General features: G+C 48.2%; 1 protein-coding gene across 8 annotated transcripts in view; it reads left to right on the top strand.

Moving 5' to 3' along the window:
* Window positions 1–22,058, top strand: part of ANK3 (ankyrin 3) — a 333,783-nt gene that overhangs the window by 161,435 nt on the left and 150,290 nt on the right. For all 8 annotated transcript variants that reach the window (XM_083149133.1, XM_083149134.1, XM_083149135.1 and 5 more), the window contains one exon: window positions 17,140–17,238. In XM_083149133.1, coding sequence (XP_083005259.1) covers window positions 17,140–17,238 — 99 coding nt within the window. The remainder of the gene's footprint in view (window positions 1–17,139; window positions 17,239–22,058) is intronic.

Below are 22,058 nucleotides of genomic sequence, written 5' to 3'. Positions count from 1 at the left end.
AGGACATGGGCACGACACATTGTCACCATGCCCAGAATTGGTGGCACTGGCCTGCGCCAGGTCCCTTCAGAACACCCTTTTAGGTGTACGTGGCTCCCATTCAGTACCGCTGCATCCTGGGACCACATATAATGCACGCATCATGCTTTGACTAAAGCTGGGTAAACACTAGCAGATATATCTACAGATGGATTGAGCAGTGTGTTCTACATTCACACTGATCCGGGTGCATTTGCATGTGCCCGCCCACTGAGCTGTCAATCACCGGCAGCTCCCGGCGCGGCTGTATGGGTGGTCAGCGAATCACCCCTACACACAGCACAATACACTGATATATCTCTAGATATATTGGGCATCGGCTGTGTTGCACAGCCAACGCGATATATCTGTGAAAGACGCCATTCACAGACATATCGCTCGTACACACTGGCCGGTGCACCAATATATCAATACATATATATCAATATATCAATCGAATGGGCTGTATATCGGCCAGTGTGTACTCAACTTTACATACATAGGGGTAATTTGCTAAAATGGGAGTTCTATTGAAGATGGTATGTTGCTATGGGCAACCAATCAGATTCTATTATCTTCTAGAAGGTGCTAAATGAATAAGAAGTAGAGTCTAATTGGTTGCTATGGGCAACATCCAATGTTCAAAATAACTCATATCTCAGTAATTTTACCCCATAGAACGTAACCAGTGTCCTTCTAGTAACAAAAACATTTATCAAAACTCCTTGGAAAAGTGGAGAAGTGTCAATAACAACCAATCAGATTATCATTTTATAGATTATACTATATAAGTAAAAGCTAGAATCTGATTAATTGGTTGGCATGGGCAGCACCTCTGCTTGTCCTGTCTAGAAGCTACAGTATGATATGGTGCCACTTTTGTGCGGTGTCATTATTGTGCTGTGCACATGCAGTATGTCATCATGTGAGCCCCTCATTGCTCTGCTTTTCTATGCAAGGAGACAGCATTGGGAAGTCAGGATTTAATTCTGCAATGGGGCTCAGGGGAGTAATAGTTTACCGCTTACAAGCAAATAAGAGCTATACTGGAAATGTTCCTCAGCTATTACATATCAGCTCATTTACTGGCTGTCAACCTAAAAAATGTAGAAGCTACTAAACAGCAAAGTGAGCTTCTTACTGCAAGTGACATAGTAACCTCAGTTCTCTTCTCCATACCTCCCAGGAATCTTGACGTTGGACAGGAGTAGTATCTTACTTGTTTTCAGGCCCATTAGTACATTTAGCCCAAAGTGTTTTCCTTTACAGATGGTAAACATTTATAAGTAACAAGATGCTTGGGCCACGGGGCCCCTTCCAGCTCTCTTGCTGCTGTAATGTGCAGTTGCAGTGGCAACATGCTTCCATGCTGCAGGGTTACAACCACTGATGGGAGACTTAACCGGGTTCATAACCAGAGGGTGACATTAGTCACAAGCTGTCCTAATAAATATATGTAAACGCTAAATTGCTCTCCGTTGTGATGAAGCCAAGAAACATAGAGACTGTTACATGAGCACAAGGTCACAGGGAACATATGACTGTTGTCACAGTAATGTTTATATATATTTTTATATATATATTTTTTTATATATACAGTATATATATATATATATATATATATATATATATATATATATATATATATATATAGTCCAAATGAAGGCACTCCACTCGATTCAATGCAGGTAAAAGAAGCTGTATTTCAGATGCACATTTCGCCAAGTACAAGTACTTTCAGAGCCTCCGCTCCGTCATCAGGGCAATGGCAACAGCGTATTCACAACAAACACAGACAACAGTGTAACCCCAACATGCCCCACCAAAATGAACACATTTATACGTTACCGCCATCGCCTCTCCTCCCTGCACGGCGCCGGCGTCTGCTTACCGGAAGTCCCAGACCCGAACTTCCGGTCTCAAGGGGCGGATGTTCTGGACGCACCTGCTAATGCGTTCCAGCAACAATAGTTCCGCGTTCCACCGGCCTTCCTGGTCACACAGGACTCCCTGGATAGGCTAGATTGACGGGCTTTACTGCAGGCATCTAGGCAGGCGAAGCGGACTGACGTATCTGTAGAACATATAAATACAAACAATATAAATGACACAAATAAACATAAACAGTGATAAAACATAAAAAGTAAAATAAATAAATAAGGAATGAATTTATGAACAGGCTGTCACAACTGTAAAAGTACTCATACCAAGCTGTTCCAATTAATTTTGTCATTAAGACCGTATGGTTTAATGGTGTTGAGACGCAATATCCACTGTGTCTCTCTAATCAGCAGGGCCCTTGCCCTATCACCACCTCTCGGACTCAGGGGAATGTGATCAATTATAAAGTATTTAAGGGACTCTAGCTTATGTCCCAGTTCTAAGAAATGTCGTGGAACCGGCTGGTCCACCACTTTACCCTTCAATGTGTTGCCTATAGCCGATCTATGTATGGCCATCCTCTCCTTAAACTTCCTTGTGGTCTGTCCCACGTAGAACAAGCCACATGGACAAATTATAACATATACCACAAAAGAGGAATTGCATGTCAACACAGATCGAATATCATATGTCTTTTCATGATGAGGATGTTTGAAAATTTTACAAGGCACGATAAATTTGCAGGTGGCACAGTCATGACAACTGTAGCAACCTGGGGGTTTCCTGTACACATTGGGGTGTGGGGGTGGATCATTCTCAGTTACATCGACCTTCATTAGTCTATCCTTGAGGTTGCGCCCTCATGTATAGGCCAACAGTGGCCTCTTATTGATTAATGCAGGGAGATCTCTATCTGTGGCCACTATAGGCCATAGTGCCTTAGTGGCTCGTCTGATGATTGGACTGGTTAGAGAAAATTCATTCACCCATGGAATGACATCATGCTTTTCCTTCTTTTTAGGTTTGAAAAGCTCCTATCGCTGCATTCTGAGGACACGCTCCTTTTGAGATAGAAGATTTTGCATCTCATAACCCCGGTCATTGAATTTCTTTATCATTTTGTCCAACTCATTGGGCAAGCACTCAGCCTCACTTGTGATGCGTGCCACTCGCATCATTTGTGAAAGCGGAAGGCTTTTTTTGGAAGCCAGATACATAGATGATGTGTTCCTGGTGTGGGCGGGTGGGGAGGAGTCCTTCCTCAACTGTATGACCCAGATTAATGCGGCTAGCCCATATATCAAGTTCACATTTAGTCATAGTATGACTCAAGCCAACTTTCTTGATGTATCTATTTCAGTTAAAGATGGGAAGTTCTGCACTAGTGTATTCTCTAAAGCAACTGATAGAAATACTTTGCTCAGAGCAACGAGTCACCACCCTCCGTCACTCAAAAAAAGCCTTCCGCTTTCACAAATGATGCGAGTGGCACGCATCACAAGTGAGGCTGAGTGCTTGCCCAATGAGTTGGACAAAATGATAAAGAAATTCAATGACCGGGGTTATGAGATGCAAAATCTTCTATCTCAAAAGGAGCGTGTCCTCAGAATGCAGCGAGAGGAGCTTTTCAAACCTAAAAAGAAGGAAAAGCATGATGTCATTCCATGGGTGAATGAATTTTCTCTAACCAGTCCAATCATCAGACGAGCCACTAAGGCACTATGGCCTATAGTGGCCACAGATAGAGATCTCCCTGCATTAATCAATAAGAGGCCACTGTTGGCCTATACACGAGGGCGCAACCTCAAGGATAGACTAATGAAGGTCGATGTAACTGAGAATGATCCACCCCCACACCCCAATGTGTACAGGAAACCCCCAGGTTGCTACAGTTGTCATGACTGTGCCACCTGCAAATTTATCGTGCCTTGTAAAATTTTCAAACATCCTCATCATGAAAAGACATATGATATTCGATCTGTGTTGACATGCAATTCCTCTTTTGTGGTATATGTTATAATTTGTCCATGTGGCTTGTTCTACGTGGGACAGACCACAAGGAAGTTTAAGGAGAGGATGGCCGTACATAGATCGGCTATAGGCAACACATTGAAGGGTAAAGTGGTGGACCAGCCGGTTCCACGACATTTCTTAGAACTGGGACATAAGCTAGAGTCCCTTAAATACTTTATAATTGATCACATTCCCCTGAGTCCGAGAGGTGGTGATAGGGCAAGGGCCCTGCTGATTAGAGAGACACAGTGGATATTGCGTCTCAACACCATTAAACCATACGGTCTTAATGACAAAATTAATTGGAACAGCTTGGTATGAGTACTTTTACAGTTGTGACAGCCTGTTCATAAATTCATTCCTTATTTATTTATTTTACTTTTTATGTTTTATCACTGTTTATGTTTATTTGTGTCATTTATATTGTTTGTATTTATATGTTCTACAGATACGTCAGTCCGCTTCGCCTGCCTAGATGCCTGCAGTAAAGCCCGTCAATCTAGCCTATCCAGGGAGTCCTGTGTGACCAGGAAGGCCGGTGGAACGCGGAACTATTGTTGCTGGAACGCATTAGCAGGTGCGTCCAGAACATCCGCCCCTTGAGACCGGAAGTTCGGGTCTGGGACTTCCGGTAAGCAGACGCCGGCGCCGTGCAGGGAGGAGAGGCGATGGCGGTAACGTATAAATGTGTTCATTTTGGTGGGGCATGTTGGGGTTACACTGTTGTCTGTGTTTGTTGTGAATACGCTGTTGCCATTGCCCTGATGACGGAGCGGAGGCTCTGAAAGTACTTGTACTTGGCGAAATGTGCATCTGAAATACAGCTTCTTTTACCTGCATTGAATCGAGTGGAGTGCCTTCATTTGGACTATAGATGAAAGGATTATAAGTGCACCCACCAAGCTGCATCATTTACTACATGGAGTGCCGGCATATTGCAAGTATATATATATATATATATATATATATATATATATATGTATCTTTATGTGTGTGTGTGTGTGTGTATATATATATATATATATATATATATATATATATATACACAGTATATAGTGTGTAATATGCTAATAAATAAGGATTAGGGGAATTACTTGATCATTAGAAAATTCATAATCTTGGGTAGATTTCTGGAAATATTTTTGTACAGTAAAAAAAAGTGTTTTTATATAATGGAAACAGGTAGGAAAATTCAAAATTATGTATTATTCTACCACAAGATAAAATAAGTGTCCTTCGAAATCGAATCTGTTTGTGCTTCCCCAAAGGTCTGTTCTCATAGGTGCATATATGGGGAGACACAGAAATGGAGAGCACAGCCAGAATGATTCTTGAATTCACAATACTTCAAATTCAGTTTCCCAGCCGGCAGGGCCGGCAACAGAAATCTTGGAGACCTGTACAATGATATTTCTGGGGCCCCCACCTAATCCCAAATCCATACAACCCTCTTCTGCATGAGCCTCATTGAACCTTTCACTGCTCCAGAGCCTGCATTCAGGTGCGGACTTCACGGCTGTGTGTCTGCGGCCCCAGGCCGTGCGCGCACACAGAGTAGATGGCTCTGAGCGCCAAGTGGCAGGGCGCACACACAGTAGATGGCAGTGGCACACAGTGAGTAAGCCACACTTAGCCACACAGAGATGGTGCACAGTAGATGGCTGGGACGCGAGGGTCACTGACAGGCCATCTAGTACAGGCGGTGGTCATGCCAGGGCATGGAAGCTCTGGGGCCTTTCAGATCACTGGGGCCCGTCACACTTGTCCCCCTGGACCCCCCCCCCCCTGTCGCCGGCCCTGCCAGCCGATATAACTGACCTTTAAAAAAGGCCCTATAGGCACATAAAGGTATGTCCTCAGTTCTCATGCAATCCCCATATGCAGGGCCGCCAATAGGGGGGTGCTGTGGGTACAGCTGTCCCGGGCCCTGGCCTCTGGAAGGGCCCAGACAGCTCATTTTTCCCACTGCAACCCCCCAACTGCCTCCGCACTGCACTGCACTCAGTGCGCTGAACAAAGCAGGTACCGGAGCGCAGGCTTATTCAACCCAGGATGCCGGCGGCCAAATAAAATGCTGCACTGGCTTTTGAGCCAATCAGAGATCGCATACCAGCAGCCAATCAGAGCAGCTGCCGGTACGCAAGCTCTGATTGGCTCAACAGCTGGTGCTGCACTTCAATTGGCCCCCGGCATCCTGAGTTGAAGAAGCCTGCACTCCAGGACCTCCAGGCTGCAGCTCAGCTGAAGAGGAGATGGGGGAGCAGGAGCTGGGTTACAGTAAGTCAAGTGAGGAGCGGAGGCCCGGACTGGAAATGTTGAGATCAGACCTCTGGCATACTTGGACCCTGTAACATACTGTGGGGGAAATTTACTAAGATATGTAATTCTACTTCACATGTGATGTTGCTATGGGCAACCAATCAGATCATGTCTGCTATCCTCTAGAGCAGGCATGTCCAACGTTGGCCCTCCAGATGTTGTGAAACTACACATCCCAGCATGCTTTGCCACAGTTTTGCTATTAGAGAATGCTAAAACTATTGCAAAGCATGCTGGGATGTGTAGTTTCAAAACATCTGGAGGGCCAACGTTGGACATGCCTGCTCTAGAGGGTGCTAAATAAATAAGAAGTAGATTCTGATTGGTTTCCCATAGCAACATCAAATATGAAGTAGAATACACATCTTAGTAATTTCCCCCCTGTATGGCCTCTGAAATGTGAGACAGAATAACATATACTGTTCAAAGTGTACAGCATATAATATAATTTAGGTATATAAGTGTAAAGAGACAGAGGGGCAGAAGTATTAATTTTTGTCTTTTTTTAAACTGAGCCGGTAACTTGATTGGCTGGTGCATTATCACCTTCCACTTTATCACTTCACCAGGCCTAATACATCTGCCCCACTGTCTCCCCAAGCATAGCAATCTGGGGAAATGGTTAACAAATTAACTAACATAGGCTGGAAATTTGGCTGCATGAGAAAAAGTTACCAAACATATTATTTAAAAAAAATAGGCTTTAATCCGAAATACTCTGCATCTACCTAGTGGTGCTAGTAGTGGCGGAACTTGCGAGTGGTGGGCCTGGGTGCAAAAATATAATTTGGGCCCCCTCCTCCACTCCTACCTTAGTTCACAATATGTTGCATAGCAGTTGGTGATAGGGGCTAGATGTACTAAGCCTTGAAAAGTGATAAACTGGAGAGTGATAAACCACCAACCAATCAGCTCCTACCTGTCATTTTTTTTAAACACAGCCTGTGACATGGAAGTAAGGAGCTGATTGGCTGGTAATTTATCACTCTCCACTTTTTAAGCTTAGTACATCTGGCCCATAGAGAGGCAGTGGGAGGAAGAGGTTGACAGCAGAAGGCAGGATTATATAGGCTGCAGATAAAGCAGTCCATAGAGGCATCCCGGAAGGAGGGAACACCTCCCAATGGGACTGCCTTGGGTGACCGCCAAGTAAGACTTCCAATAGGAAGTCACTGCCAGTCAAAGTGAAGTCAGAGCAGTCTCACAGTCTGTACACACGGCTGCGATAGGGGCTGAAATCGCTGGGAATATGGTCGCTGACGACCATATTGCCAGTGATGGGAGTGTGCCCCGGTGACAAATCACCGGGTGCGCGATCCCATTTTCAGCCCCGTTCTAATCGCTGGTCGCAGGTGCTTGCTCCTGCGACCAGCTGATTACCTCTGGGGCACCGCCGGCAGAGGTTCCCTTTCATCAGCGACCATCTCTGGTCGCTGATGAAAAAAATATACTGAGCAATATATCTCCCCCGTGTGTACGCCAGGGTTGCCTACTTTTTAAAAATCATTTCAGGGAGAAAAGTAAAATCCAGGGAGCGGGCCTTGTGTCACTGAGGGGCGGGCCTTGTGGCGCCGAGGGGTGGGCCTTGTGGCGCCAAGGGACGGGCCTTGCGTCGCCAGGGGGTGACGCAATTTGCCAGGGGGCGATGCTATTTCTAAAATGACATGTTATTATTAACATGAGCAGAGAATGGCACTGACAGTGGTTAAATACATGCAAAAACAGTGTCTTCAGTTAAGAAGTCATTTTGATGTACACAATTGCATGTTATTGTACACATTTAGGTCTCCAGAAAGATGGCTGCTGCTCCATCAGTTGCTCAGAATAATATTTACTGTGAAAAGTTTAATAACAGTTCTAGATCTAGTGCTTAGCGGCCTTGATGCGAGAGAAAAAACAGAAAGTTCCATGGCCCATCAGCCACCGCTCCCATTCCTTCAGCTGCTTCTTTACATATTTATAGACAGAGGTATGGTGCCCTATAGTACAGCTGTCTGTAGGCCAGGCAGAGAGGAGTCAGGGGAAGCGGGCAGGGAAGGAGTAGTGGTGACAGTGCTGGGAGAGTAGAGAAGAGTCAGGGGAGAGGGCAGGGAAGGAGTAGTGGTGACAGTCCTGGGAGAGTAGAGAAGAGTCAGGGGAGAGGGCAGGGAAGGAGTAGTGGTGACAGTGCTGGGAGAGCAGAGAAGAGTCAGGGGAGAGGGCAGGGAAGGAGTAGTGGTGACAGTGCTGGGAGAGTAGAGAAGAGTCAGGGGAGAGGGCAGGGAAGGAGTAGTGGTGACAGTGCTGGGAGAGCAGAGAAGAGTCAGGGGAGAGGGCAGGGAAGGGGTAGTGGGGACAGTGCTGGGAGAGCAGAGAAGAGTCAGGGGAGAGGGCAGGGAAGGAGTAGTGGTGACAGTGCTGGGAGAGTAGAGAAGAGTCAGGGGAGAGGGCAGGGAAGGAGTAGTGGTGACAGTGCTGGGAGAGCAGAGAAGAGTCAGGGGAGAGGGCAGGGAAGGAGTAGTGGTGACAGTCCTGGGAGAGTAGAGAAGAGTCAGGGGAGAGGGCAGGGAAGGAGTAGTGGTGACAGTGCTGGGAGAGCAGAGAAGAGTCAGGGGAGAGGGCAGGGAAGGAGTAGTGGTGACAGTGCTGGGAGAGTAGAGAAGAGTCAGGGGAGAGGGCAGGGAAGGAGTAGTGGTGACAGTGCTGGGAGAGCAGAGAAGAGTCAGGGGAGAGGGCAGGGAAGGGGTAGTGGGGACAGTGCTGGGAGAGCAGAGAAGAGTCAGGGGAGAGGGCAGGGAAGGAGTAGTGGTGACAGTGCTGGGAGAGCAGAGAAGAGTCAGGGGAGAGGGCAGGGAAGGAGTAGTGGGAACATTGCTAGGAGAGCAGGCAGAGGGGAGGGCAAGGAAGGAGTAGTGTACTGTAGTGGGGACAGTGCCTGAGAGTAAGCAGAGGACTGTCAGTGGCATATAGGCAGTGACACGGAACATACAGAGAAGAGAGTGAATACTTGCCCCACCTATTAGACACGCAGTTCTCTGTCTCTGTTCTGTGTCTGTCTGGCAGCATAATCGTGATGATGCCGCCGGCGCGATGATGAGGCGGTGTCATCGCCATTATCTTGCGCATGCGCCATACGCATCATGCAGGCAAAGAGGCAGCTCCGGGAGAAAAGGGTCCTCTCCCCGGAGTCCGTGAGATGTCCCAGGATTCCGGGAGTCTCACGGACATTCCGGGGGAGTCGGCAACCCTGGTGTACGCACCTTTAGGAGTGCACAGTCGCAGATTTTACCTGGGGGGGGACGACGACTGCAGTCCTGTAGCCCATAGGGTAACAGGGAGAGGAAGTGGGTTGGTACAAGCATGTACATGTAGTCATGAACAGGGGGCATGTACATTAGTGGGGGCAGGAACACAGTGGTATCTTCTCTGCCTTTGACAGGGTGCCCCGCCCTTTGTGCTTTCCGGGTGTGAGCAACCTTTAATTCACAGACAGAAGTGATTGGGGAAATCACAGCGGTCTATTTATTAGAGGCAGTGCATGGCTGTGATCAATAGTGATAATCCCTGCAGCCCTGAGGTAAGGGGCAGGTTCCACAGGCAGTGCGGTCCACCCTGCTCTCTGCACTGGACCATTCATCTGACATTACTCATAATGGTCCCATGGATAACTCACTGCTGGTCTGGGCAGTAGGCCCCTTAGTCCTCAGGGGCCCCGCCCTTGTCATCTTCTGCACCAGTGGTAGTTCTGCCTCTGGGTGTTAGTTATTTTGTGCACATATGATGACATTATTGAAACAAAAAAAAACAGTACTGTACATGCTCATCCTTGTCTGCACCACTTAGATGCCTAAAATATTGTATTCGGATTCATGCTATGAATGTGATTGCAGAGGAAATCTTTTCTGATTGGTAGTACTGGAGCAACACTGCCACTCAGTGGCTATAATGTGTATGACACCACTGAAGTAAATATGTGCTTGAGCGTTATTAATACGCTATATGGAATTTCATGATCCTGTCATCTGCATTAAACCAATAATAATTGCATGATGACCTTTTTATACAATTTAATGTTCATACTAGTTTTACATAGTAGATAATGCACTATATACAGTACAGTAGGTGTACAAAAAAATGCAGTTCCTCTATATTTACATCACTTGTTAAAGTGGGTACACACCAGCACGATGCAGCTCGTGAGCGGGTCGTTAGAGGATTGTACGACCCGTTCACGATCTGGCGGAGCCTACGACCCGCACAGGAACTAAATCCGATGTGATCGTGATCCGATTGCAACACGCACCCACTTCAATGGTCATTTATCAGATCCTACCTGCTGCAGGTAGGATCTCAGGAAAGATCTAATGACCCGTGAGGCCGCACACCGGGATCACATCAGAACGGCAGTGAAATGGCCCAACACATGGCCAATTTACATCTATATTGGCTCATTTTGGCCCAATTCGTCCTGGTGTGTACCCCACATTAGAGAGCAGTGTACTGCGATACTGTCAGATACTGATCAGAATTATACTGACCACCAGTATGGCTGGAATTGGCCAGAGTGTCAGAGGCCGGCCGGGTAGCTCTAGCGCTAGCCCGGCGGCCTCCGTGCGGCATGCTGAGCATGTTGCTAAGCAACATGGACGCGGCCGCGTCACCTCGGTGCGCCGCGGCGTCACCAGGAGACGCCGCCGCGTCACCAAGCCGCAAAGCCCGCCGGACGCTCCTGCAGGTGCCGGAGTCCAGGCACCTCCTCCTCCTCCTCGGCCTCAGCGGTTGCCTAGGCGACGGGGGACGCCAGGCAGCCGTACGGAGGAGGAGGGGTCACGCACGGCCGCTGGGGGAGCCAATTAGCCCCCGGCAGCTATTAAGCTGCACTCCATTTAAACCCGTGGCTGGGGTTATCTGGTGCCGGTTATAGCTCTGTCTTGCCCAAGAGTGTTCCTGGTCCAGCCTCAGGTTGCCTTTCCGGTCGGTGTGGTGTCCAGCCTTGGTTTCCTGCATTCCTTCACTCTTCCAGCCTGGTGGATTATCCTCTTGTCTGCTGCATACCATCTTTCAGATAAGTGGGGGTTTCCACTCATTGCCTTGGAAATTATTGTCATTATTGTGTCAGCTATATTGTGTATTGTTACACCTGTGTACTTTTGCAGTTCCCGATTTGGGGTTCAGATTTATTGTCATTATTGTGTCAGCTATATTGTGTATTGTTACACCCGTGTACTTCGGTATTACCCTTTCGGGTCCCGATACATTTTATTATTGTTTCAGCTTCACTGTGTATTGTTACACCTCTGTACGTGCATCTTGTTATTACTATTCCTTAGTAGGGGTATCTCCACATCACCCCTCCGGGGGCTAGTGGGTCCTCGCCTCGGGGTACGCAGTTAGTTTCCCCCTTGTTCATCCTTGGCCTTGGCGGCGGCGTTGTCTCACGTAAGACCTGGTGGCATCGGGGGCGGAGCCTGACTAACGGGCTCTGCCGAACGCGGCTATTAGAGGTGAAGTCTAGCTAAGCACGCGTCCGCCAATTCCATTCGGTGACAACGGAGTCAGGGTTGGCGAGGACACCCAGCAACCCTAACATTATAACCGGCCAAAGACATATTACTCTGGGGGTTCCAGTTGTCAGTCATGGACCCTGCTCAACAGGCCGCTAGCCATGCCTTGGCAGGGCAGATGCACACCCTAACTCAAAGACTTCAGGAGCTCACTCTCAGGGTTAACACACAGGAGGAACAGGTACGTGGGGCCATATCCTCCGCAAGAAACCCTGAGCCTAAGATTAGTCTCCCTGATCGCTTCTCTGGGGATCGATTGCAGTTTTATAATTTCAGGGAGGCCTGTAAATTATACTTTAAACTCAGACCGGCGTCCTCTGGCTCTGAGACCCAACGTGTGGGTATTATTATCTCTCTCCTCCAGGGGGATCCTCAGACGTGGGCATTCGGCCTACCAGCCGGAGATGAGGCTCTCTCTTCAGTAAGTTCCTTTTTTAAGGCAATGGGTTTGTTGTATGATGACCCGGATAGGGCCGCATCTGCCGAAGCTAATCTCCGGGCACTGCGGCAGGGCCAAGGTACGGCCGAGGTGTATTGTACTCACTTTAGGAGGTGGGCCATAGACTCTGGCTGGAATGACCCGGCATTGCGTAGCCAGTTTAGAATTGGTTTGGCAGAATATCTCAAGGATGCCCTTGTCCATTACCCCACTCCTGCTTCTCTTGATGAGATCATGCAGTTGTCAATCAGAGTGGACCGGCGCTTTCGTGAACGCCAAAGAGAGAGAGAGTCGGGGGTGCTCCCCTCTCCTCCCTCCGGGGAGTCCCTGGAGAGTACAGGGGAGGAGCCCATGCAGATAGGAGCAACCCGTCTTTCCACCTCTGAAAAGAACCGTAGGAGACTCAAGGGCTTATGCCTCTATTGTGGTGGTCAGGGTCACCGTGCTGTGGTTTGTCCTTTAAAGGCGGGAAAAGACAGGGCCTAGGTGATTTCGGGGGGATTCACTTAGGCCTATCCAGCTTTAACCCCGTAGATTCGATCATGATTCAAGTTACTGTTTCCTGTGGTACCCGAGTGTTAGAGGTTCCTGCCTTTTTGGATTGCGGCGCGGCCGGCAACTTCATGGATGTCCACCTGGTCAACTCACTAGGGTTCGACCCCATTCCCCTAGAGGGCACCCTATCTGTTTGTGGTCTGGACGGCCTCCCGCTCTCCAACGGCAGTGTAACCTCACGCACTCCCCTTTTACGACTCTCGGTAGGAGCTCTTCACTCGGAGGAGATCTCTTTCTATCTCTTTCAATGTCCTTGGGCTCCATTAGTCTTAGGGTTACCTTGGTTACGGGAACATAGTCCCTGCATCGATTGGGCTTCAGGGGAGATAACCCAGTGGGGGTCTTATTGTACCGATAACTGTCTTTCGCTACCTCTCCGGGCCACTCATCTTGTCTCTACTTCCATACCCCATCCCTACAGAGACTATTCTGATGTCTTTTCTAAGAGGGAAGCCGAGACATTGCCTCCTCACCGGTCTTTTGACTGCGCTATCGACCTCGTCCCCAACTCTAGACTTCCCAAGGGGCGACTGTATGCTCTTTCGGGACCTGAATCGCAGGCCATGGATCTTTATATCAAAGAGAGTCTCGAAAAGGGCTTCATTCGTCCTTCAAAGTCTCCCGTGGGCGCAGGGTTCTTTTTTGTGGAGAAGAAGGACGGATCATTACGCCCTTGTATTGATTACCGGGCCCTGAACAAAATCACCATAAAGAATTCTTACCCGTTGCCTCTCATTTCTGTCCTATTTGACCAAATTCGGGAGGCTGTTATTTTTTCAAAGATTGATTTGAGGGGAGCCTACAACCTCATCAGAATTCGCCGGGGAGACGAGTGGAAGACCGCCTTCAATACCCACTCTGGCCACTATGAATACCTGGTAATGCCTTTTGGGTTGGCCAATGCTCCCGCAGTGTTTCAGGATTTCATCAACGAGGTGCTCCGTCCGTTTCTGGGGTTATTTGCTGTTGTATATCTGGATGATATTTTAATTTTTTCAAAAAACCTTTCTGAGCATCGGCAGCATGTCCGTATGGTCCTCCAAAAACTGCGGGAGAACCAGTTGTACGCCAAGCTGGAAAAATGTGATTTTGAAGTTCCTCAGATCTCTTTTTTGGGCTATGTTATCTCCCCCAAGGGTTTCTCGATGGATCCATGTAAGGTTCAGGCCATCCTGTCGTGGGCGCGCCCCTCAAACCTTAAAGCGGTTCAGAGGTTCCTAGGATTCGCCAATTATTATCGTAAATTCATTCGATCTTTTTCTGATATTGTTGCCCCCATTGTCGAATTGACCCGTAAAGGGGCAGATCCCCAGAACTGGTCTCCGCAGGCCTTGGTTTCATTTGAGAGGTTAAAGAAGGCTTTCTGTTCGGCTCCCATTCTTCATCATCCGGATCCCAGAAATGCGTTCCTTGTTGAGGTAGACGCCTCGGATATTGGAGCCGGAGCTGTCCTCTCTCAGAAGAGTGAACATGATCAAAAAGTCCACCCGTGTGCCTACTTTTCTCGCAAATTTTCGGCAGCTGAGAGGAATTATGATGTGGGTAATCGGGAGCTTTTGGCCATAAAGTGGGCTTTTGAGGAGTGGCGACACTGGCTGGAAGGAGCAGAACATGTCATAACAGTAATCACGGACCATAAGAACTTGGCCTACATCGAGTCGGCCAAACGATTGAATCCGCGACAAGCGCGGTGGGCTTTGTTTTTTACCAGGTTCTGTTTTATCATCACCTTCAGACCTGGTCCCAAGAACACGAAAGCAGATGCGCTTTCCCGTAGTTTTCAGACCACTCAAAGTACCCAACGTGATGAAACTCCCATAGTCCCGTCTTCTGTCATCTTTGCGGGGTTGACCCAAGATTTAGCATCTCGCATTCTTGCTTCTCAGTCCCGGGCTCCCCGGAACACTCCGCAAGATCGTCTTTTTGTGCCCAAGAATCTGCGAGAATTGGTCTTCAAAGATTTTCATTCCAGTAAAGTCACTGGACATCCAGGAATCACCAAGACCCTTGAACATTTGTCCAGAGCAGTCTGGTGGCCCACCATGAAGCAGGATGTATCCCACTTCATTTCCTCTTGCCTCAGCTGTGCTCAGCATAAGTCTTCTCGATCATCTCCTGTGGGTCAACTCCTCCCTCTGTCTATTCCGGAAAGACCATGGTCCCATATTTCCATGGATTTTATTGTTGACCTTCCTTCATCTGCCCATTTTACCACCATTTGGGTCACTGTCGATAGGTTTAGCAAAATGGCACACTTTATTCCCTTACACAAACTCCCCACTGCCAGGGAGCTAGCCCAATTATTCATTACTCACATCTTTAGGCTTCATGGTCTTCCTTTGGACATAGTTTCGGACAGAGGTTCCCAGTTCGTGGCCCGGTTTTGGAGGTGTTTCTGCTCTAGTCTGGGGATACAGGTCAGCCTCTCTTCCGGGTATCATCCACAGTCCAATGGTCAAACCGAAAGAGTCAACCAGGCATTGGAGCAATATTTACGTTGCTTTGTATCCAAATGTCAGACCAATTGGGCAGAGCTGGTACCTTTGGCTGAATTTTCCTATAATAACGCCTACCATGTGGCATCTAAGAGCTCGCCCTTTTTATGCAATTTCGGTTTTCATCCCAAATGTAATTCTTTCGACATTCCCATGGAAAAGCCTCGCTCTCCCTCCACTGCGGTGTCTTCTCTAAAAAAGGCTTGGAAGAAAGTCCACCTGGCTCTTAGACAATCTTCAGCACGGTCTAAGGTCTTTTTTGATAGACACAGGAGACCATGTTTTTTTAAGGTGGGTCAAAGGGTCTGGTTGTCGACTCGTCATATCAAGATTCGCCAGAAATGTCCGAAACTAGGACCTAAGTTCATTGGTCCATTCCTTATTACCAAGCAAATCAATCCAGTAGCTTTTAGATTACAGCTACCCAGATCGTTGAGAATCAATAATGTCTTTCATTGTTCTCTTTTCAAACCTGTCTCGTCATCTTCCCACTTCAGTCAGACTTGTAAACCAGTCATGGTCCAGGGCCATAAAGAGTTTCTGGTCGAACGGGTCCTGGATTCCAAGATCTCCCGGGGTCAATTGAAGTTCCTGGTTCATTGGCAAGGCTTCGGGGATGAAGAGAGATCCTGGGTGTCGGATAGATTGCTTCATGCTCCCAGATTAAAGGCGGAGTTCTTTAAGAAATTCCCTTTTAAACCAGGCTTTAAGGGTTCGGTGACCCCTCCTCAAGGGGGGGGTACTGTCAGAGGCCGGCCGGGTAGCTCTAGCGCTAGCCCGGCGGCCTCCGTGCGGCATGCTGAGCATGTTGCTAAGCAACATGGACGCGGCCGCGTCACCTCGGTGCGCCGCGGCGTCACCAGGAGACGCCGCCGCGTCACCAAGCCGCAAAGCCCGCCGGACGCTCCTGCAGGTGCCGGAGTCCAGGCACCTCCTCCTCCTCCTCGGCCTCAGCGGTTGCCTAGGCGACGGGGGACGCCAGGCAGCCGTACGGAGGAGGAGGGGTCACGCACGGCCGCTGGGGGAGCCAATTAGCCCCCGGCAGCTATTAAGCTGCACTCCATTTAAACCCGTGGCTGGGGTTATCTGGTGCCGGTTATAGCTCTGTCTTGCCCAAGAGTGTTCCTGGTCCAGCCTCAGGTTGCCTTTCCGGTCGGTGTGGTGTCCAGCCTTGGTTTCCTGCATTCCTTCACTCTTCCAGCCTGGTGGATTATCCTCTTGTCTGCTGCATACCATCTTTCAGATAAGTGGGGGTTTCCACTCATTGCCTTGGAAATTATTGTCATTATTGTGTCAGCTATATTGTGTATTGTTACACCTGTGTACTTTGGCAGTTCCCGATTTGGGGTTCAGATTTATTGTCATTATTGTGTCAGCTATATTGTGTATTGTTACACCCGTGTACTTCGGTATTACCCTTTCGGGTCCCGATACATTTTATTATTGTTTCAGCTTCACTGTGTATTGTTACACCTCTGTACGTGCATCTTGTTATTACTATTCCTTAGTAGGGGTATCTCCACATCACCCCTCCGGGGGCTAGTGGGTCCTCGCCTCGGGGTACGCAGTTAGTTTCCCCCTTGTTCATCCTTGGCCTTGGCGGCGGCGTTGTCTCACGTAAGACCTGGTGGCATCGGGGGCGGAGCCTGACTAACGGGCTCTGCCGAACGCGGCTATTAGAGGTGAAGTCTAGCTAAGCACGCGTCCGCCAATTCCATTCGGTGACAACGGAGTCAGGGTTGGCGAGGACACCCAGCAACCCTAACACAGAGTCACTTGGATGTGATCTACATTTTCATTATCAGGTACAATTTTTCCATGTGTAAATAATAATATCTGTATATTTCATTACACTAATAACAATCTATTCCTATAGGATGGTCTGACACCCCTTCACTGTGGAGCAAGGAGTGGTCACGAACAAGTGGTGGAGATGCTCCTGGACAGAGGAGCCCCTATTCTCTCCAAAACCAAGGTTGGTATAAAGGCTCCTACACATACCATATATATTCAGCTTTATAATAGGCATGACCTTTGACCTTGATGAGATATATATTCGTACTTGCTGACATTCATTGGGAAGTCTGGACTGGTTATCCCAGTGCTGTCCAATGTGAGTCTGTAGAAACAGGCCATTATTTGCAGGTTAGGTCTTGGTTTGTCTGCCATAATTCCCCCTTATGGGTATAGTGTCATGTCTTAGTGGTTCCCTACACTAAGTTACGTACAATGTTTTATTCCAAAGCAGGGACATATTAATAATGGCAAAGAGACACTGGAACATTAATGCAGCCACTGAACTTCGATTAATCTATTTCTTTACATTCTAATATTTCATCTCATTCATGAATTGTCCAAACAAATGCAAATTCCACAATTAATCCATACATGTTAGTAGTAAATTAGGTTCTCTGAATAACTTATCATAACATAATATTAATTAAACAACCATAAATGAATATAAAATGAGTGAAAATACAAATGCAGGCACCTCCTGTCCACATTGTGCAGCCTGTCAGGAAGTCAGTATTACTAATAACAAGATTTCTAGAAGGAGATGCAGTCACAGTGGAGGAAGACTCAGTGCAACATAAGGTGAGTCAGCAGTTGTGGGGTTCATACAGACTATTATTCAAAAATGCCCAATGCATGGGACTAAAATACTGCTACTTGCTAACGACAAACCCAAAGGGAACAATGCTGGATCTGTGTGTTTTCTGTTATGCTCCATAGCAAAATTTGGGTAGGGGCTGGGCAATGCAGATCTAGGTTCTCAGTGGAAGTTTATGGCCACAAAATTATCATATGGTGGCAATAAAGAATTCATTTTCAGGGCTATTTGCAATGGTGGCTCCAGAGGAGGGGCTGCAGCACAGTTCAAAGTTCTAATAGAGGAGAATTACCAACTTCCAGTGAGTCTGTTTGAAATGGCAGTTGGTGTGGTCCCCTATTTGTATTTTGAACTGTGCTGCAGCCCCACCTCTGGAGTCACCACTGGCTATTTGTCAATCTGCTGCTGCCAGGATAGTGGCTCCAAAAAGAGCCTGTCTCTGTGAAGAGTAAGATAGTATAATTCCAGCTTAAGCCAGTAGTTCCTAAACACAGTCCTCAAGGTAACCACAGTACAGGTTTTAAGGATATCCATGCTTAGGCACAGATGATTTCATTAGTACCTCAGTCAGTTTAATTATACTATCTGTTATACCTCCTGTGTCAGTTTACTAAATTTTTTGGGATGGCCCCATTTCCTGCCCGGGACAAGCAATGTCCCATGGTGGGGGGGTCCCACCTGCTCTGGATTGCTCTGCAGGGAATAGATGCTGTGCACAATGGGGCATGGCCTCACAGAAGTCAAGCTTGCACTATTGCAGATGTTGGGAGGTATGATCTCCTCACAAGCAGTGATATTCTGAAAATGTAGACTGTTGGGAGGTCTTGAGAATTGTGTTTGGGAACCACTGGCTTAAGCTATCCTTTACAGCTTAGTTCTTGTGCAGCTATTGGGCTGCACACATGCAAGTATGGGTTACAGGTAGGGTTGCCACCTCAGGCATCTTCGATACCTGGAAATTCCCCCTCACACATACCTTCATGTGCACGTACGCTCCTGGAAAAGTGGGCGCGGTTATGTAAAATGGGCATGACCTCTTCAGAAAAGTGGGCGTGGCCTCTAATACAGACATGTATTGAAGTCCCTATTGTTACATATAATAACACATTTCCCCTACTGACAACTCCTACACAGAGATACCGCATACATCCTCTCCTCAAGCTGACAACAGTGAAACAACTTAACAGCAACCTCCCTCACTTCTCTACCATGCATATCTGCCCAAACACTGACCGTCCACACACACACAAATCCCCCCCTCCACACTGGCCTCACCATTTTCTCAGCTGACAGCACAGACGGCAGAGGTCCCCTGGGATTGATACACAGTAGCAGCCGGCTTATCTCTCCTCTGAGGCTCAGGAGGAAGCGTTGCTGCAGCATCCTAAGCTGTTGGCTGCACAGTGCTCCTCCGTCCTCTCCTCTCCCCTGGCCCAGTTTAAATATTTGTGGAGGTAGAGGGAGCTGTCGGGCAGGCAGCAACTCGCAAGTGCTGGAGATGCACTGTGCATGCCCTGTGGCCTTTCTGGCACCCAGAGCTTGCGCTCCGCTGGAACCAACCTCCCTGACAGTGTGCACATTCATTTGGGAGGCTGTGGAGGTTTTCAAAGTCACCCGGATTCCGGGAGAATCCCAGAATCCGGGAGACTGCAAAAACGTCCTGGAGGGTTGCCACCAATTCAGGGAGAATCCAGGAAATCCTAGCTACAGGAGAGGGATCTGTTTGTGCAGTTTAGCTGCACATGCTTCCGCATTGTTTAAGGGAGCCTTTAAGCTGGATAAAATAGGCTCATGGGTTCTTCTATACCAGGGCCGAAACTAGGGTTTCCGGCGCCCGGGGCAAGGCAGTCTTTTGGTGCCCCCCCCCCCCGCTAGTGATGCTGCTGTGCGCCGGAGGCGCGCCGAAATTTTCGGGGGGGGCGTGGCCTAATTTGGGGCGTGGCCTATAATCGCTGCTCTCCCGCGAGGCCACGCCCCCATTTTGCCGCTATGGGGGCATGACCCAGAGGCTCTGTGAGCCTCTAGCCATGCCCCCAGCCCCCTGGCTGCGGGAATAGACGCTGTGCGCATGCGCACAGCGTTTATTCCCCGCTGCTTAGTTAGCAGCTGACAGGGGGGACCGACCAAATGACGCCTTGTCCCTGGCGCCGGAGACCCCCCCCCTCCCCGCACAGTCCTCTGACCGTTGAAGCCGCAGGTATGTCCGTCCATCTCCTACTAGCGCTGCGGCGGGAAGCGCTGATGACTTCAAAAAGACTTGCCGGACGCTGATTGGCTGAATTCAGCCAATCAGCGCCTGGCAAGTCTTTTCGAAATCATCAGCGCTTCCTGCAGCCGCGCTAGTAGGAGATGGACGGACATACCTGTCACCGGACCTCACAGCGCCCCTCACCTCCAGCGCCCGGTGCGCGTGACCCCCCAGCCCCCCCCTAGTTACGGCCCTGTCTATACTGTCCAGTGTGTACATTAAGAATATCTCAGGGTATAAAATTATGCATAACCTTCAATTAATTATCAAAATAAAATCCAGCTGACAAACAAAGATTTGAACCGTAACATTCCATTGTATTATATATGGAGATAAAGGCATGGGATCTAGTACAATAAATGTGCTCATCCGGCTGGATAGGATACAAGGCTATTATTCATGTCCCCACAGCTGAAACCATTGTCATTATCTCATGTGATAGCATACAGTACCTTGCAGCTTATCCAAGACAAATATTGACATATATTTGCGTTCCTGTTAACCCAGTACAAACTGGTCTTAAATAGGTGAAACTGGTTACTCCTGCCATATACGTTTACTGGATAATAATCACATTGTTTGGAATGATGGTGACATGTGTGCCCAATAATGGTATACTAGGCACTGAGGACTCCAGGAGGCAGAAGGCCTTAGGATACTCTTGTGAGGACAAACGCTTAACAGAGACACTGACGTTTTCAACAGTCCCTACTGTATCCATTTAAAAAGAGTTGTTGCTAAAATGTCCCTATTTTTCATAGACACAACACATTGACAGATAAATCTTGTTACGGGCTTGCTTAGCATGTTACATGCGGTTTGCTCACTATTGGATAAACATTTATACCCCTTTCAGATCAATATTCCCAGTCCGACCAGGGATTTTGAACACCTGTCCAACCTGGATGCAATCCAGGTCAGATCTCATTCACAGTGCGGCTCTGACCTGGGCTAATCCCAGGTCAGCACTGTTTACACCGCACGTGGGTGCAATCTCTCTTCTACCAGTGATTGGAGATGGAAGTGCCAGTAAAGCTGGCTCGCCCCATGCTGTAATCCGGACCTGGGTTGGATGATCCATGTTACCTGCTTACATTGCAACGTTGCTTACATTGACCTGTTTTGTTTCCCTGTAGATTGTAAGCTTGCGAGCAGGGCCCTCATACCTTTGAATGTAAATACCCAGTTTGTTGTATCACTGTCTTCTATTGTAAAGCGCAACGGAATATGCTGCACTATATAAGAAACTGTTAATAAATAAATAAATGAATGTACACTGGTTGTTACCCAGGTTGGATTACCAGGTTGCTTGACTGGGTTATTTTGGACCCTTTCAGACTGAGCTGGGTCTGACGGAGTGTTACTGATCTCCACTGATTTTTGTTGACTCGTTTAGGATGCCGGTACTCCTACAGGGGGGATCCCGACTCACAGGGTCCAGTCTCCCTTGTGTGGGTCCACGACCCCCATAGAGGGAGAATGGAACCTGTTGCGAGTGAAGCGAGCCCGCAAGGGGCTTATTTGTGCTCAAACCCCCTGTCGACGCACCGGCAGTTGGGATTCTGACGTCGGGATACTGACCGTCAGGATTCTCCCTGTCAGACCGTCATACTACACCCCATTGTAATGAGTCCATGCTGCGCATGTGCAAACGCCGCGCATGTCCGAATACGGCATGAATTCCGTACAGAAAACGATCGGTCTGAACAATTCGAGCAGGGGGTGGAGAGGGTCGTGAAGGCCTGTTTGGGCTCCATACCATATGCGTATGTCCTGCGTTTCATGGGCGTTCCCATGAAAACGCTGGGCATACGTATGGTAATGCGTCCGTGATGCACCTGTGGGGGGTGGACAGCTGACATAGCCGGATGTCAGCTGCCCACCCATATCCCTTCTTTCGCACAAAATGCCCAAGTGGTCTGGAGCACTCAGCAGT

The sequence above is a fragment of the Crinia signifera genome, chromosome 6, assembly GCF_055691185.1.
Source record: "Crinia signifera chromosome 6, ASM5569118v1, whole genome shotgun sequence".
Classification (NCBI taxonomy): Eukaryota; Metazoa; Chordata; class Amphibia; order Anura; family Myobatrachidae; genus Crinia; species Crinia signifera.
This window is presented reverse-complemented; position numbering and strand designations above follow the sequence as displayed.